This window comes from Ranitomeya imitator, chromosome 1 (genome assembly GCF_032444005.1).
Source record: "Ranitomeya imitator isolate aRanImi1 chromosome 1, aRanImi1.pri, whole genome shotgun sequence".
NCBI lineage: Eukaryota > Metazoa > Chordata > Amphibia > Anura > Dendrobatidae > Ranitomeya > Ranitomeya imitator.
Genome location: NC_091282.1, coordinates 1,144,456,730 through 1,144,470,742, shown reverse-complemented (window position 1 = coordinate 1,144,470,742; position 14,013 = coordinate 1,144,456,730). Strand labels below are relative to the sequence as shown.

Below are 14,013 nucleotides of genomic sequence, written 5' to 3'. Positions count from 1 at the left end.
AGCAAAGGACGGAGCCTTGATGAGGATGTCGTCGAGGTATGGAAACAGAACCAAGCCTCTGACTCTCAAGATGGCCATCAGCGCCGCCATGATTTTCGTGAACACCCTTGGCGCGGTTGCGAGGCCGAACGGCAGGGCGACGAACTGAAAATGATCTTGTTGCACTGCGAAGCGCAGGAAACGGTGATGTCCGGGAAATATCGGAACATGTAGGTAGGCGTCCTGGATATCTATAGAGCATAGAAATTCCTGAGCCTCCATGGAAGCAATTACTGAACGAAGGGATTCCATCCTGAAGTGTCTCAGGTGAACCCTCCTGTTCAGCAATTTGAGGTCCAGAATGGGACGAACCTTGCCGTCTTTTTTCGGTACCACAAAGAGATTCGAGTAGAAGCCTGTGTACCGTTCCTTTTCTGGGACGGGAACGATTACCCCGGATTTGAGCAGAGAAGCGATGGCTGCGAAGAAGCCCGGAACCAGAGCGGGATCTTTTGGAGGACGGGATTGGAAGAAACGATCCCTGGGTCGGGAGGCGAACTCTATTTTGTATCCCGAGGATACAACTTCCCTGACCCACGCATCCTCTACTGCGGAAATCCAGACGTCCCTGAAACGGAGAAGACGGCCCCCCAACTTGGGAGTTGGGCTGGAGTCTTGCCAAGAGTCATGCGGAGGTGGATCTTCCAGTCCTGGGCCTGGACGATCTACCCTGGGAAAAGCGAGGACGCCAGGACGGAGTGGGCCTGAAGGACACCGCCTTCCTCTCTTGACGTGCCTGTGGCCTCTGTTGCTGCTGGGAAAAGGAGTTCGACGCAGCGAAACGCCGAAAAGGCCGAAAGGAGCGAAACTGCCGTCTAGGAGGAGGGCGACGAGGTTTAGCCTGGGGGAGAAGAGAACTTGTACCCCCGGTGGCGTCCTTAATGATTTGGTCCAGCTGGGAACCAAAGAGACGAGAGCCCTGGAAGGGCAGACTAGTGAGGGACTTTTTGGAGGACAAGTCCGCCTGCCAGGCCTTGAGCCAAACGGTCCGGCGGATGGCAACGGCATTGCTGGAAGCCTGAGCCGCACACGACGCGACATCCAGGGAGGCGGAAACCAGGTATTCACCAGCGTGGGAAATCTGGTTGGCAAGTTCCGCCAATTGCGCGGGAGGTGCCCCGTCAAGGATACCTCGCCGTAGATCCTTGGCCCATTTTGAGATGGATTTTGAAGCCCAGGTGGAAGCAAAGGCTGGGCATAGCGCTGCTGAAGCCGCTTCAAAGGCAGATTTCGCGAAGGATTCTATAACTCTGTCGTTAGAATCCTTCAGAGATGCTCCGCCGGACAGTGGAAGCACCGTGTTGGTGGACAGCCTGGAAACAGGGGGATCCACCGAGGGAGAGACCGTCCAATTGGCGGTAAGTTCTGGTGAAAACAGATATAACACCCCCAAGCGTTTTCCCCTCTGAAAACGTCTGGTTGGATTCTCTCTCTCTCTGGCCAGGATTTCCTCGAATTCAGGATGAGGAGCGAAAAATTTTGAAGGTGGTTTGGCCCGTCTAAACGAAACCGCCTGATCTGCGGGTTCCGTAGCGGGATCCTGAATGCCACAGGTTTGGTTTATAGCCCGAATGAGGTTCTGGACCGTCTCACTCATGGTGGCGATCTGGTTAGGATCCAGCTCCGAAATATCCTCTGAGGGCGCATCAGATAATGCCTCGCCTGACTCAGGGGAGGAGGATCGGTGGGACACCAACCGCGCGGGAGGGCCGTGCGGCGAGATGGAACGCGAAGAGGACTCAGACCGACGTTCCTGTCTGGACCTTTTGTAGCTTATCAAGGAGGTCTCGGGCGGCGGTTCCTGCGACCCGCTGGCCACGGCAGGGGTCTGCAGGGGTAACCGATCCAGCGCGGACACCAGGGTTTGAGATACCCGTGTTAAATCGGCCACCGATTGGGACAGAGAGGCGGCCCAGCCTGGGATGGGGGGATCACTCTCGGGCGGAACAGCCGGAGGATCCTGGGCGGTGGGAACAATTGGGTTGCTGCAGGACTGACACAGCGGGGAGGACTGACCTGAGGGAAGTTTGCTGTTACAGGACGAACATGCAAAGTACGTGACTAAGGTAGAAGATGAAGAAGTAGGGGGACGAGAGCGGCCCCCTTTAGAAGACATTTTGAGAGATCCCTGAAGATGCCAGTGGGTTAGGGAACAGTGGGGCAGAGAAGGGTGTCAGTCTGCAGTGCAGCTACTCACGGACCCGGTCCTGGAAGATGTCCCACTTGTCCTCGGCGGAGGACTTCCCTGAGGTGCTGATTCTGCGATGCTGAGCCACAGAAGATGCGAGTGAAGGAGCGTGGCGCGCTGTGTGAGGCACTGCGAGGGCTGCTGCTGCTGCTGAGAGAAGCGGTGCACACCGGCCGAGAGATCCACGAGGAAGGGGGTGGAGCCAGATGCAGAGGCGCCGGTGGGCAGGGCGCAGAATGTCGGGCGGGAAAAAACCCGCCTGCAGGGGCGGAAATGGAGAGGCCGACAAACCGGAAGTAGGCCCCGGCCGAAGCCGGGGCCTAAATTAGGCACCGGCGGCCGAGAAAAGAAGCCGCGGCGCCGAAATAGCGCACCGGAACGATGCGGCGAGAGGAAGGCTGAGCCGCAGGCGCCGCGGCCAGCTAGGCTGCGCCGCTGAAGGGCGCCGCAGAAAACACCCTCCTGCGGCGCCAGAGCGATGCGCCGCAGGGGAAAGCGGCACGAGCGCCTGCAGAGCTGCGCCGCAGAAGGGGCCGCAGATAACAACCCCCTGCGGCGCCAGAACAATGCGCCGCAGCGAGAAGCGGCGCGACCGCCTGCAGGGCTGCTGAGGATGTGTCCCCTCCGGTCTAGGGATCCGGCCACAGGGGATAAGAGCGCGGTGGCCTAAAAGGGGCCCCGTGAGACAGAAGGCCCCTGTCAGAAAGGGAGGAGAAAGAATACCGGCCGTCACTGGAAGATACAGTCAATGACCGGGTAAGAAAACGACAGGGAGCCTCTAACAAGAACCCCCCTAACAAAGATCTGGGATGGGAAGGGAGAATACTCACCTAAAAACATCCCACGCCGGTACTAACCTTAAAAGGGGGTGAGACGTCCAGGGGCTAATGGACGTCCTCGTCTCCGCCGACCGACAGGCTCTGGTGGGCGAGTGGGTGGGGGACGGAACCAGGACCGGACTTCTGAGCACGCTTCTGTGCTAGGATCTTGGTCCTGGAAAGGGATCTATGAGGATACGGGGTGGCAGTACACGCCGTACTCATAGTCCGTTTTGTGGGACTACAGGTGTGACTGCTCACCCTGTATCCCTCCGGGAAACCTGTAAAGGAAACGACGCACATTGAGGTAGATAAGGGTCTAATGAAAGACCCGTGTCCACCTCCTACTGACACTAAGCTAAACTGAAGAGTATAATGCCAGTCGGTGGGGTGTACACTGCAGAGGAGGAGCTAACTTTTTTATTTGCATAGTGTCAGCCTCCTAGTGGCAGCAGCATACACCCATGGTTCCTGTGTCCCCCAATGAGAGGCGATAAAGAAATGCTCATTTAGTCAGTGGTGGTAAAACATTTACAGGGAAATGGATTAAGGCTTTCTGGGGCATAAAAGTTACAAATCAAAGCACAATGCGTAATCTTACAATTTCTTTTTTGTTTTTTTGAACCAATCATCATTTTTTTTTTAGCACTTGCAGAAGGGGATTCTATGCATATATTGCATTGTAAGCTGTAAGCTACCCCCGGAAGAAGCCTTTGTGAAACGGCGTAGGGGTTGTGCGGCTGTCCTGGTCTTCCCTGGAGTCTCTTTATTTCTAATCATTTAAGGCGATGTAATCTTTTCTACCTGCTTATCTTTCACGGCATTTTACAATAGAATATATGCAAAAAAATCATTGCTGGTTTTTGTAAACATATGCTGTCAAGTAGACCAATATAACAGATTGTTAGTGAGTGGTTATTGATTGGATTACTCCCTTGCACTTTATGCTTTTGTTGGAACCCCCTATATCTCTATATACCACTGAAAAGACGGTACTGGACGTATTGGTATACATGATAATTAGCTAGCATTATATGAATTACATTCCTATGTCATTAAGATCTTGAATTGTATGGTAGACCCGCCTTATTTTTTCTCTGAGCACATCTCCCTTTGGAGGTTTATTCCCATCCTGTTTTTTGTCATATCCTTTTTTTTTTCACGTTTTTAATTATATATTAATAAATCATGATTTTAATACCTTTGCTGGAATCACTTGCTGGAATCACTTTATGTACTCAGGCGGTAAAATACAGCTATTTTGGAAAGTGTGGGTTCTATATTTGGAGTGTCTAGCACCCTAATTGTGTTTTATGGACTTACTTTGAAACAATTAGAAATATAGTATAGTTTTCCTGATTCACCATGTCTTTTTCCTTATGTGCAGGCATTGCAGGACCTTTGGTATCCATGGTTACGACTACTAGCAACTATCTGTCACTATATCAGTGGTCATAACTATGAATACCTAAGGTCCTGCAATGCCCACACAAAGAAAGAGACATAGCGAATCAGAAAAACTATGCAACATTTCTAATGGGAGGTATTTGCTAATATTATTTTATCTACTAATACTGGGATACTATCATGGAGATGGGAATACCCCTTTAAGTAGGTCATCACTGCATGCTCAGAGCTTGTAAAGAAGCACCCCACAGTAATGTTGCCTAAATTGCTATGGGCAGCACAGTGGCTCAGTGGTTAGCACTGTTACTCTGCAGCATCAGGGTCCTGTGTTCTAATTACACCAAGAATATCTACTAGGAGTTTGTATGTGCTCTCCGTGTTTACATCGGTTTCCTTCCACACTCCAAAAACATACTGATAGGGAATGTACGGTAGATTGTAAGCCCCAATGGGGACAACGATGATAATGTCTGTAAAGCGCTGTGGAATTAATGGCGCTATATAAGTAGAATGTATAAATAAAATGGTCGGTGTATTATGGCTCACGAGGAGCCTGTATAAAGCCTATAATGTGTGTCAGTTAAAGGTGACTGACTACAGTGCCGTATCCTACAGTGGCACTCACTTCATTTACTTTAGGGTCATCAGGAGCTTGGGCATCGCGAGTCTGTTTGATGCTCTCACACATTTTCTTCATGAACATATGACTGTTGTTTTCATTCTTTGCCATCAAAACTTCAAGCATGAACCAAAGGCACCTGCATAGAAAGAGCAATACAGTAAGGGTCCAGATCAAATAATTTTGTTGGAAAGGTCATAACATGAGGTCAATTTTATTTCAGATATTCTCAAGTTATCTAAACGTACAAAGGGGGTAAAACAAAACAAAACAATAACTTACTCTTTGATATCACGGAGTTGGTCAATATCCTGAGGTTTAGTAAAGTCTGGGTCATGAGCCAGAAGATGAATCATGTAAGGTACGACATATTCTGGTAATAAAGACAAAAGCTTTTCTGTGGAAAAGAAAATAGACACATTTCAACAATATTTTGTAGAAAACATAACTGCATAGTAAATGAATAATCGTAGGAAAGCGGTAGCAGAAAAACAGTTATAGACAATCCCCTAAAGATGACATCCCTACCTACAGGACTATTATCAGTCGTGCTACAATAAAAGATCTAGAGGAAGCTTTTTTTAATTCTTTTGGGCCTTACGTAAACTCACCATTTGCCATTGGGTTTTGTTTTATGTATTCTCTCCGCACACTTATGTTCTTCAGCAAACATTGCCTGGCATGTGCTCGTCTTTCTTTCACTGGATCTTTGGCACAGAGGGTAAAAATAGCCATGTACTCAAGTGGAAGCTGAAGCTTACCAAGGGCCTTGTGCAGCTTTTGTGCAAATATCTGCCGGACCTGGTAGCATTCATCCTGCAAGATAAACACAAATTGGCACTGGTCATTAGTTTTTCCTACTATTTAGCAGTAAGACTAATAGAGAGAAAAATAGAAAATGCAGTATTGCATGAATAAATGAATCAGCTCCTTTCGAATGTCATCACAATCTCATATTTGTAGCCAGAAACATTTGGTCTCCAACATGCGGTAAATTGTAAATAGCCGGGGGTCAGACCCCTGAGGCGACAATCAATTGTCATACCTCAGGAATCTGGGTTCACCCATCCGGCAAAACTTTTAAAAAGAAAAAAAAAAATAGGGATTTTTGTGTACTCACCGTAAAATCCTTTTCTCCGAGCCATTCATTGGGGGACACAGACCATAGGTGTATGCTGCTGCCACTAGGAGGCTGACACTAAGTGATACAAAGAAAGTTAGCTCCTCCCCTGCAGTATACAGCCTCCTGCTGGGTCTCTGCTAACCAGTTCGGTGCAAAAGCAGTAGGAGATCAATAACATATGAGAGTATAGCATGTCACATTATATATGAGAGTATAGCATGACAAATTATAAAAACAAGCACAAGCTGATAATAGGGTGGGACCGGTGTCCCCTAATGAATGGCTCGGAGAAAAGGATTTTACGGTGAGTACACAAAAATCCCTATTTCTCCTTCGCCTCATTGGGGGACACAGACCGTGGGACGTCCTAAAGCAGTCACTGGGAGGGAACATCATCAGATCAGGCCTTGTGAAACTGCTACTTACAAGTGCGCCACCACGGCCTGCAGAGTTCGCCTGCCCAGACTCACATCTGTGGAGGGTTGGAAATTATAGTGCTTCAGAAATATGTGCGGACTGGACGAACCGGCAAGACTGCAGGAGTGCACTGCTGACACCTGGTGCCTAGAAACCAAAATCCTCGATAGACAGGGAGATAGGCTGACATCTAGCACTGAAGGACTCCTGGATGGTGTAACGAATCCACCAGGCTAACATGGCCGATGAAACTTCGAAACCCTTCCTGACACCTTCAGGGAACCGACCTCTGACCGTGAGATAGTCCAAATAAAGTGTCCAACCTTCGGAAGGATGCCGTCCGAGACGTACCTACTTAGAGCACTCACCACGTCCAGAATTGGGGAACCCATTCCGTTTTGTGGACTGGTTGTGGAAAGAGATGAGGGAAGAACGATACCCTCATAACTGTGGGAATACCATACCACCTTGGTAACAAGGGACGGGGATGGCCTGAGGGCAACAATGCCTTGATGGAAACAAAGGAAAAAAAAGTCTGAAAGAACAGAGGAGCTAGCTCCGAATACTCGTCAAGATGAGGAGATCGCAGGGAAAAAAGGGGGCCACCTTCCTGATAGTAAAGTCTGTTAGGATCAAAAAGGAGTCTACTGTAAGACTCCTAGGAGCATTAAGAACCCAATGATCTAATGGTATGTGAAAAGGTTAGAACCGCAGGTGAGGACTCCCTACGCGGAGGTCCATATTTGCAGTTTTGTAGCAATAAGACGGAAAAATACTAGTTCCGCAAACGAGAAAACCTGACATGGTCAGTGCGGATCACCCAGGCCCTTCCTGCTTCCGAAAGATCTCGGAAGTAGTGGAAGAGGGGTTATGGAAAAAGGAACCATGGAAGAACCAGAGCATGTGCTGCGATGGCTTTTGGACCTGGAGGCCGAACCATGAACTTAAGAGTACATTGGCGTTCAGTCTGGTCGCCATCCTACCTACATCTGGAATGCTCTAGAGAAGACAGATCTGATGGAAGACTTCCGAGTGAAGTTCCCACTCACATGGGGCGGGACCCTGACGGCGTCTGCCGCCCAGAGTTCTACTCCTGAGATGTGTAGTGCGGAGATCACCGATAGATCGTGGCCCGACAGAGAATGTGAGGTACCCTGGTTATGACGCCCGACCGGGGGTATGTGCTAGATTATTGACGTATGGCACAGACGTGGAATTGACGGATTGAATAGGATGGGGAGACCCGCCAAAAGGCAGTGGACCTGCTGTAGAATTAGCCGTACTGTTCAGGAGAAGAGGACTGGCATCAGTAGACACTAAACCATTGAATCCGGGAGAAAGGATCTCCACTGGATGAGGAAGGAGCTCAGAGGCTACCCTCTGAAAGCCTGATTTACCTGCAGAAGACAAGAGGAGCGAAGGAAAACGCTTCCATTGTCGTCACTAGGCTTGAGCGAAACTGATCAGACAAATTCAAAGAGAGAGAGAGAGAGAGAAACCTGTCTCGACCCTAAAAGAGTAAAAGTCGCTCAACCCTAGTCGTCACCAATTTCCCTGAGAACCCTTTAGCAGATCGAATGGAATGAGGGGAGAGTGAACAAGTGCACGAGCTCCCTGTTGAAGGGCCACGGCCTTGTCTTAAGGTAGAATTACCCAAATTCTGGAAGATTCCAGGATCATCCTCAAAAAGGATATTTGCTGGGCTGGAAATGAGGGAAAAACTTGTCTAAGTTTAGCTGCCAGCCCAGGAGAGAGAGGGTATCGCAAGAGATATAGACGACTCAGCGCAGGGCAGGAAGAGCCGCTAAAAAGTCGACCAGATAGGGAAGGACGACCTCGCCCCTAGGGTGCAAGTGGAACATGACGGCCGCCATGACCCTTGCAAACACTCTAGTTGCGGTAGTAAAGGCCGAAGGACAAGGACGTGATCTGAAAAGGTTGTTCGCGAAATGGAAAGCAAAGGAATTTTTTGAAGAGGGGAAGACATAGGAATGTGAAGGTAAGCATCCCGAATGGCAGCTCGGATGCCAAAGAAGGGTGCCTCTGTACATCCACAGAGTTCAGGTCCCAGGGTGGACAGGGTTGGTTGTCTGGCGTTAGGCCTGGATGCAGAAGAGGATACATGGAGGCGACACTCCATGTGCTCGTCTGTTGACAGTGTGAGGAGATCGGTGCCCTTTAACACTAGGACTACTGGACTCGTGAACCCTGACTAGAACTACTGCAAGTAAGTAGTCAAAATGACTATACCTAGTCCTAATGTTAAGGGACCCGTCTCCTTTAAAAAATAGTCCAGGTATGGCATCCTACATCGCAGGAGAGGATACGGGGGTGCCACTCCATGATCTTAAATGGTGGTGAGGGGAGATCGGTGCCCTTTAAGGGACCAGTCACCTCTAAAAATCAGCCCAGGCATGGCATACTATGTAGAGCATCACTTATATGGACACCCCTGTGCGGGTGACTGACAAATGTTCTATGAGAGAATTTAGTCCTTTGAAGAACAGCGTGATCCGGAGCAGAGCCGGAATCCTCGTCAACCTACGGAGTGCGGGAGACGGGTTCAATAAGTAAATCCTATTCGTTAGAGCGAGGAGCGGTAGCGGATGCCAAGACACATGATCGCTTAGTAGACATACTACATGTCCATTTTCCGGATGCCTGCAGATATCTGGAATGCACGCGGCCCCTGCTAGCCGACAGCCCCCTGGTATGAGAGGATCCATCCACCTCAGTGATTCCAATGGCTTTGGAGAGTCCATCGACAGTGACAATACAGTAAAAGTGAAAGAACGCTGGCCGGAAAGTCCAGAGGATCGCGCTGCAGGAGCCCCTTCCCCCCTCCCCCTCCATCCCCTTTTAGAGGGGAGGAGGCGAGGGACCGTCCAGCTCATTGCAGCACCGCTGTTCAATCAGTGGTGGTGCAGCGGGAACAGCACGGACACCATAGGGGCCTCTGTGTATCCTAAGGGTTCACTCCCCTAAAATTTCACAGGGCTGTGTCCGGCTGTAGCCTGGCTCAGAAGGGGGTACATGGAGGCGACACTCTGTGTTTCCATCTGTTGCTGGTGCAGGGAGATCGGCGCCCTGAAGGGAACCGTCGCCCCTAAGATAGTTCAGGCGTCCCACGTCACAGGAGAGGGTACGGGGAGGCGACACTCGACGTGCTCGCCTGTGGATGTTTGGGGGAGAACGGCCCCTTGAAAGGGTCCGTCGCCACAGTCTTCCTCTTGCGCAAAGGGTTTACGAAAGTATAAAAATAAGAATAAAATAAAAAAGTATGGTCTGCATAACAGACCCCAGTGTGCTCCGACGGACACTAAGCAAGAACTGGTTAGCTGAGAGCCAGCAGGAGGGTGTATACTGCAGGGGAGGAGAGAATTTTCTTTGTATCACTTAGTGTCAGCCTCCTAGTGGCAGCAGCATACACCCATGGTCTGTGTCCCCAATGAGGCGAAGGAGAAAAAAGCCTTCACTGATTTGCAAAGTGGCAAAAAGCGCTCCTATAGGTTCACCTCGTGATTATTTCCAAACTCAAAAAGTAGTGTATGGTAACAAAACAAATTCGGGATCTTTGACGAGACAAAAAAAGCATCACAAAGGGTGTAAAACAAGCTTAACCCCTTCAAGTCGCGGCCCTTTTTAGTTTTTGCGTTTTCGTTTTTCCCTTCCCTCCTTCCCAGAGCCATAACTTTTTTATTTTTCCATCAATATGGTCATGTGAGGGCTTATTTTTTGCAGGACGAGTTGTACTTTTGAACGACACCATTGGTTTTACCATGTCTTTTACTAGAAAATGGGGAAAAAAATTCCAAGTGCGGTGAAATTGCAAAAAAAGTGCAATCCCACACTTGTTTTTTGTTTGTCTTTTTTGCTTGGTTCATTAAATGCTAAAACTGACCTGCCATTATGATTCTCTAGGTCATTACGAGTTCATAGACACCTAACATGTCTAGGTTATTTTTTATCCAAGTGGTGAAAAAAAATTCAAAACTTTCACTTTAAAAAAAAAAAAAAAGTGCCATTTTCCGATACCCGAAGCGTCTCCATTTTTCGTGATCTGGGGTCGGGTGAGGGCTTATTTTTTGCGTGCCGAGCTGTCGTTTTTAATGATACATTTCGGTGCAGATACGTTCTTTTGATCGCCTGTTATTGCATTTTAATGCAATGTCGCGGTGACCAAAAAAACGTAATTCTGGCGTTTCGGATTTTTTACTTGTGCCATGCTTCAATAGCCTCCATGGGAGGCTAGAAGCAGGCACAACGCGATCGGCTCAGCTACATAGCAGCGATCAGCCCACATCAAAGGTGGTGACACGGCATGAACACTAATAGTACGGCGCATGTCGTGAAAGGGTTAAAAGTCAAATTATGGTAATTTCCAATTGGCACATGATCAATTAATGTTCTTGATATACTCTTTGTGTTAAGATTTTTACTTTTGCATTAATAAATTATATAATCAATTTTTTTAAACAAATTGGAATGCCAAGTTTTTAACTATTTTTTTAATTACTTTTTCCTACAGCCACTAAGTGCTGCCATTTTTATTTGCTAGAGTTTAAGTGTGTGCACAGCAAAAATACAGCAGCTCCAACCCATAGACTGTGTAAGATGTCCGACCGCATGTCTTGTACAGCGGCTGCCGCTCACCTGACCAATTCACAGCTGTTGGGGGAGCCAGGTATAATTTATTTTGTAGTCCCGAGCTGTGCTCTCAGATATAATCTTCCCGCCATTGCTCACAGTGTTCAGTGGCGAGCGGTGGGAGGAGGTTCAGGCAGAGGCGATGAGTGAGTACAGTAATGCTAAGCCACTGAGCTGTTGTCACTGCTGTAAGAAGTCACCAAGGCAGGTCTGCAACAAACTTATTCCAGCGGTAAGAAAAGCTTGGTAGTCTGGGATCACTAGTACAATGTCGGTTGCCTGGCCTGTGCTCGCAGCCACCAAAGTGTTCAGAGAACAGCTGAGAAATCAGCAATATATCATCATGTGCAATACAGTCCGCTGAGCAGTGTTTAACAGTAGAAGATATCAAATTGCACTCCTTTTAATAAATTCAATGAAGACAAAGTTTTAAAAAAAAATCAAAAACTTTAAAAATAAGCATTTTTTTATAGCATTAAAGGGAACCTATCACCCCCAAAATCGATGATGAGCTAAGCCCACCAGCATCTGTAATGCTGTAGATAAGCCCCCAATGTATCCTGAATGATGAGAAAAAGAGGTTAGATTATACTCACCTGGGGGAAAAAGAGGGGGGGGGGGGGAGGGGCGCGGTCCGGTCCAATGGGTGTCGCGGTCTGGTCCGGGGCCTCCCATCTTCATAGGGATGTCCTCTTTTTGTCTTCACGCTCTGGCGCAGGCGTACTTTGCCCTGTTTAGGGCAGAGCATAGTATTGCAGTGCGCAGGCGCCGGGCCTCTCTGACCTTTCCTGGCGCCTGCGCACTGCAGTACTTTCCCCTTAACCCCTTCCCGACCCATGACGCCACGTAGGCGTCATGAAAGTCGGTGCCATTCCGACCCATGACGCCTATGCGGCATCATGGAAAGATCGCGTCCCTGCAGATCGGGTGAAAGGGTTAACTCCCATTTCACCCGATCTGCAGGGACAGGGGGAGTGGTAGTTTAGCCCAGGGGGGGTGGCTTCACCCCCTCGTGGCTACGATCGCTCTGATTGGCTGTTGAAAGTGAAACTGCCAATCAGAGCGATTTGTAATATTTCACCTATTATAACGGGTGAAATATTACAATCCAGCCATGGCCGATGCTGAAATATCATCGGCCATGGCTGGAAATACTAGTGTGCCCCCACCCCACCCCACCGATCGCCCCCCCAGCCCTCCGATCTGGCCGGTACACTGCTCCGGCTCCCCTCCGTCCAGTGCTCCGCTCCCCCCCGTGCTCTTGTCCGCTCCCCCCGTGCTCCAATCACCCCCCCGTGCTCCAATCACCCCCCCGTGCTCCAATCACCCCCCCTGCACTCCGATCCACACCCCCCGGTGCTCCGTTCCACCCCCCCGTGCTCCATTCCAGCCCCCCGTGCTCCGTTCCAGCCCCCCCGTGCTCCGTTCCACCCCTCCCGCGCTCCGATTCCCCCCCCCCCCCCCCCCCGTGCTCAGATCCCCCCCCCGTGCTCCGATCCCCCCCCCCCGTGGTCCCCCCCCACCCCATCATACTTACCGATCCAGCCGGGGTCCCGTCCGTCTTCTCCCTGGGCGCCGCCATCTTCCAAAATGGCGGCCGCATGTGCAGTGCGCCCGCCGAATCTGCCGGCCGGCAGATTCGTTCCAAAGTGCATTTTGATCACTGAGATATAATCTATCTCAGTGATCAAAATAAAAAAAATAATAAATGACCCCCCCCCCCCCTTTGTCACCCCCATAGGTAGGGACAATAAAAAAAATAAAGAAATTTTTTTTTTCCACTAATGTTAGAATAGGGTTAGGGTTAGGGGTAGGGTTAGGGGTAGGGTTTAGGGGTAGGGTTAGGGGTAGGGTTAGGGGTAGGGTTAGGGGTAGGGTTAGGGGTAGGGCTAGGGGTAGGGCTAGGGGTAGGGCTAGGGGTAGGGCTAGGGGTAGGGTTAGGGTTTCGGTATGTGCACACGTATTCTGGTCCTCTGCGGATTTTTCCGCTGTGGATTTGATAAATCCGCAGTGCTAAACCGCTGCGAATTTATGGCGGATTTACCGCGTTTTTTTCTGCGCATTTCACTGCGGTTTTACAACTGCGATTTTCTATTGGAGCAGTTGTAAAACCGCTGCGGAATCCGCACAAAAGAAGTGACATGCTGCGGAATGTAAACCGCTGCGTTTCCGTGCAGTTTTTCCGCAGCATGTGTACAGCGATTTTTGTTTCCCGTAGGTTTACATTGAACTGTAAACTCATGGGAAACTGCTGCGGATCCGCAGCGTTTTCCGCAGCGTGTGCACATACCTTTAGAATTAGGCTATGTGCACACGGTGCGGATTTGGCTGCGGATTCGCAGCAGTGTTCCATCAGGTTTACAGTACCATGTAAACATATGAAAAACCAAATCCGCTGTGCCCATGGTGCGGAAAATACCGCGCGGAAACGCTGCGTTGTATTTTCCGCAGCATGTCAATTCTTTGTGCGGATTCCGCAGCGTTTTACACCTGTTCCTCAATAGGAATCCGCAGGTGAAATCCGCACAAAAAACACTGGAAATCTGCGGAAAATCCGCAGGTAAAACGCAGTGCCTTTTACCCGCGGATTTTTCAAAAATGGTGCGGAAATATCTCACACGAATCCGCAACGTGGGCACATAGCCTTAGGGTTAGGGTTGGAATTAGGGTTGTGGTTAGGGGTGTGTTGGGGTTAGGGTTGTGGTTAGGGGTGTGTTGCGGTTAGGGTTGTGATTAGGGTTATGGCTACAGTTGG

General features: G+C 49.5%; 1 protein-coding gene across 4 annotated transcripts in view; it reads right to left on the bottom strand.

Annotated features, from left to right (window-relative positions):
• The window catches only part of PDS5A (PDS5 cohesin associated factor A), a 175,600-nt gene that overhangs the window by 50,157 nt on the left and 111,430 nt on the right, over nucleotides 1-14,013 (bottom strand). For all 4 annotated transcript variants that reach the window (XM_069744574.1, XM_069744572.1, XM_069744575.1 and 1 more), the window contains exons 25-27: nucleotides 5,683-5,887; nucleotides 5,354-5,468; nucleotides 5,078-5,210 (exon numbers count right to left, since the gene is read on the bottom strand). In XM_069744574.1, coding sequence (XP_069600675.1) covers nucleotides 5,078-5,210; nucleotides 5,354-5,468; nucleotides 5,683-5,887 — 453 coding nt within the window. The remainder of the gene's footprint in view (nucleotides 1-5,077; nucleotides 5,211-5,353; nucleotides 5,469-5,682; nucleotides 5,888-14,013) is intronic.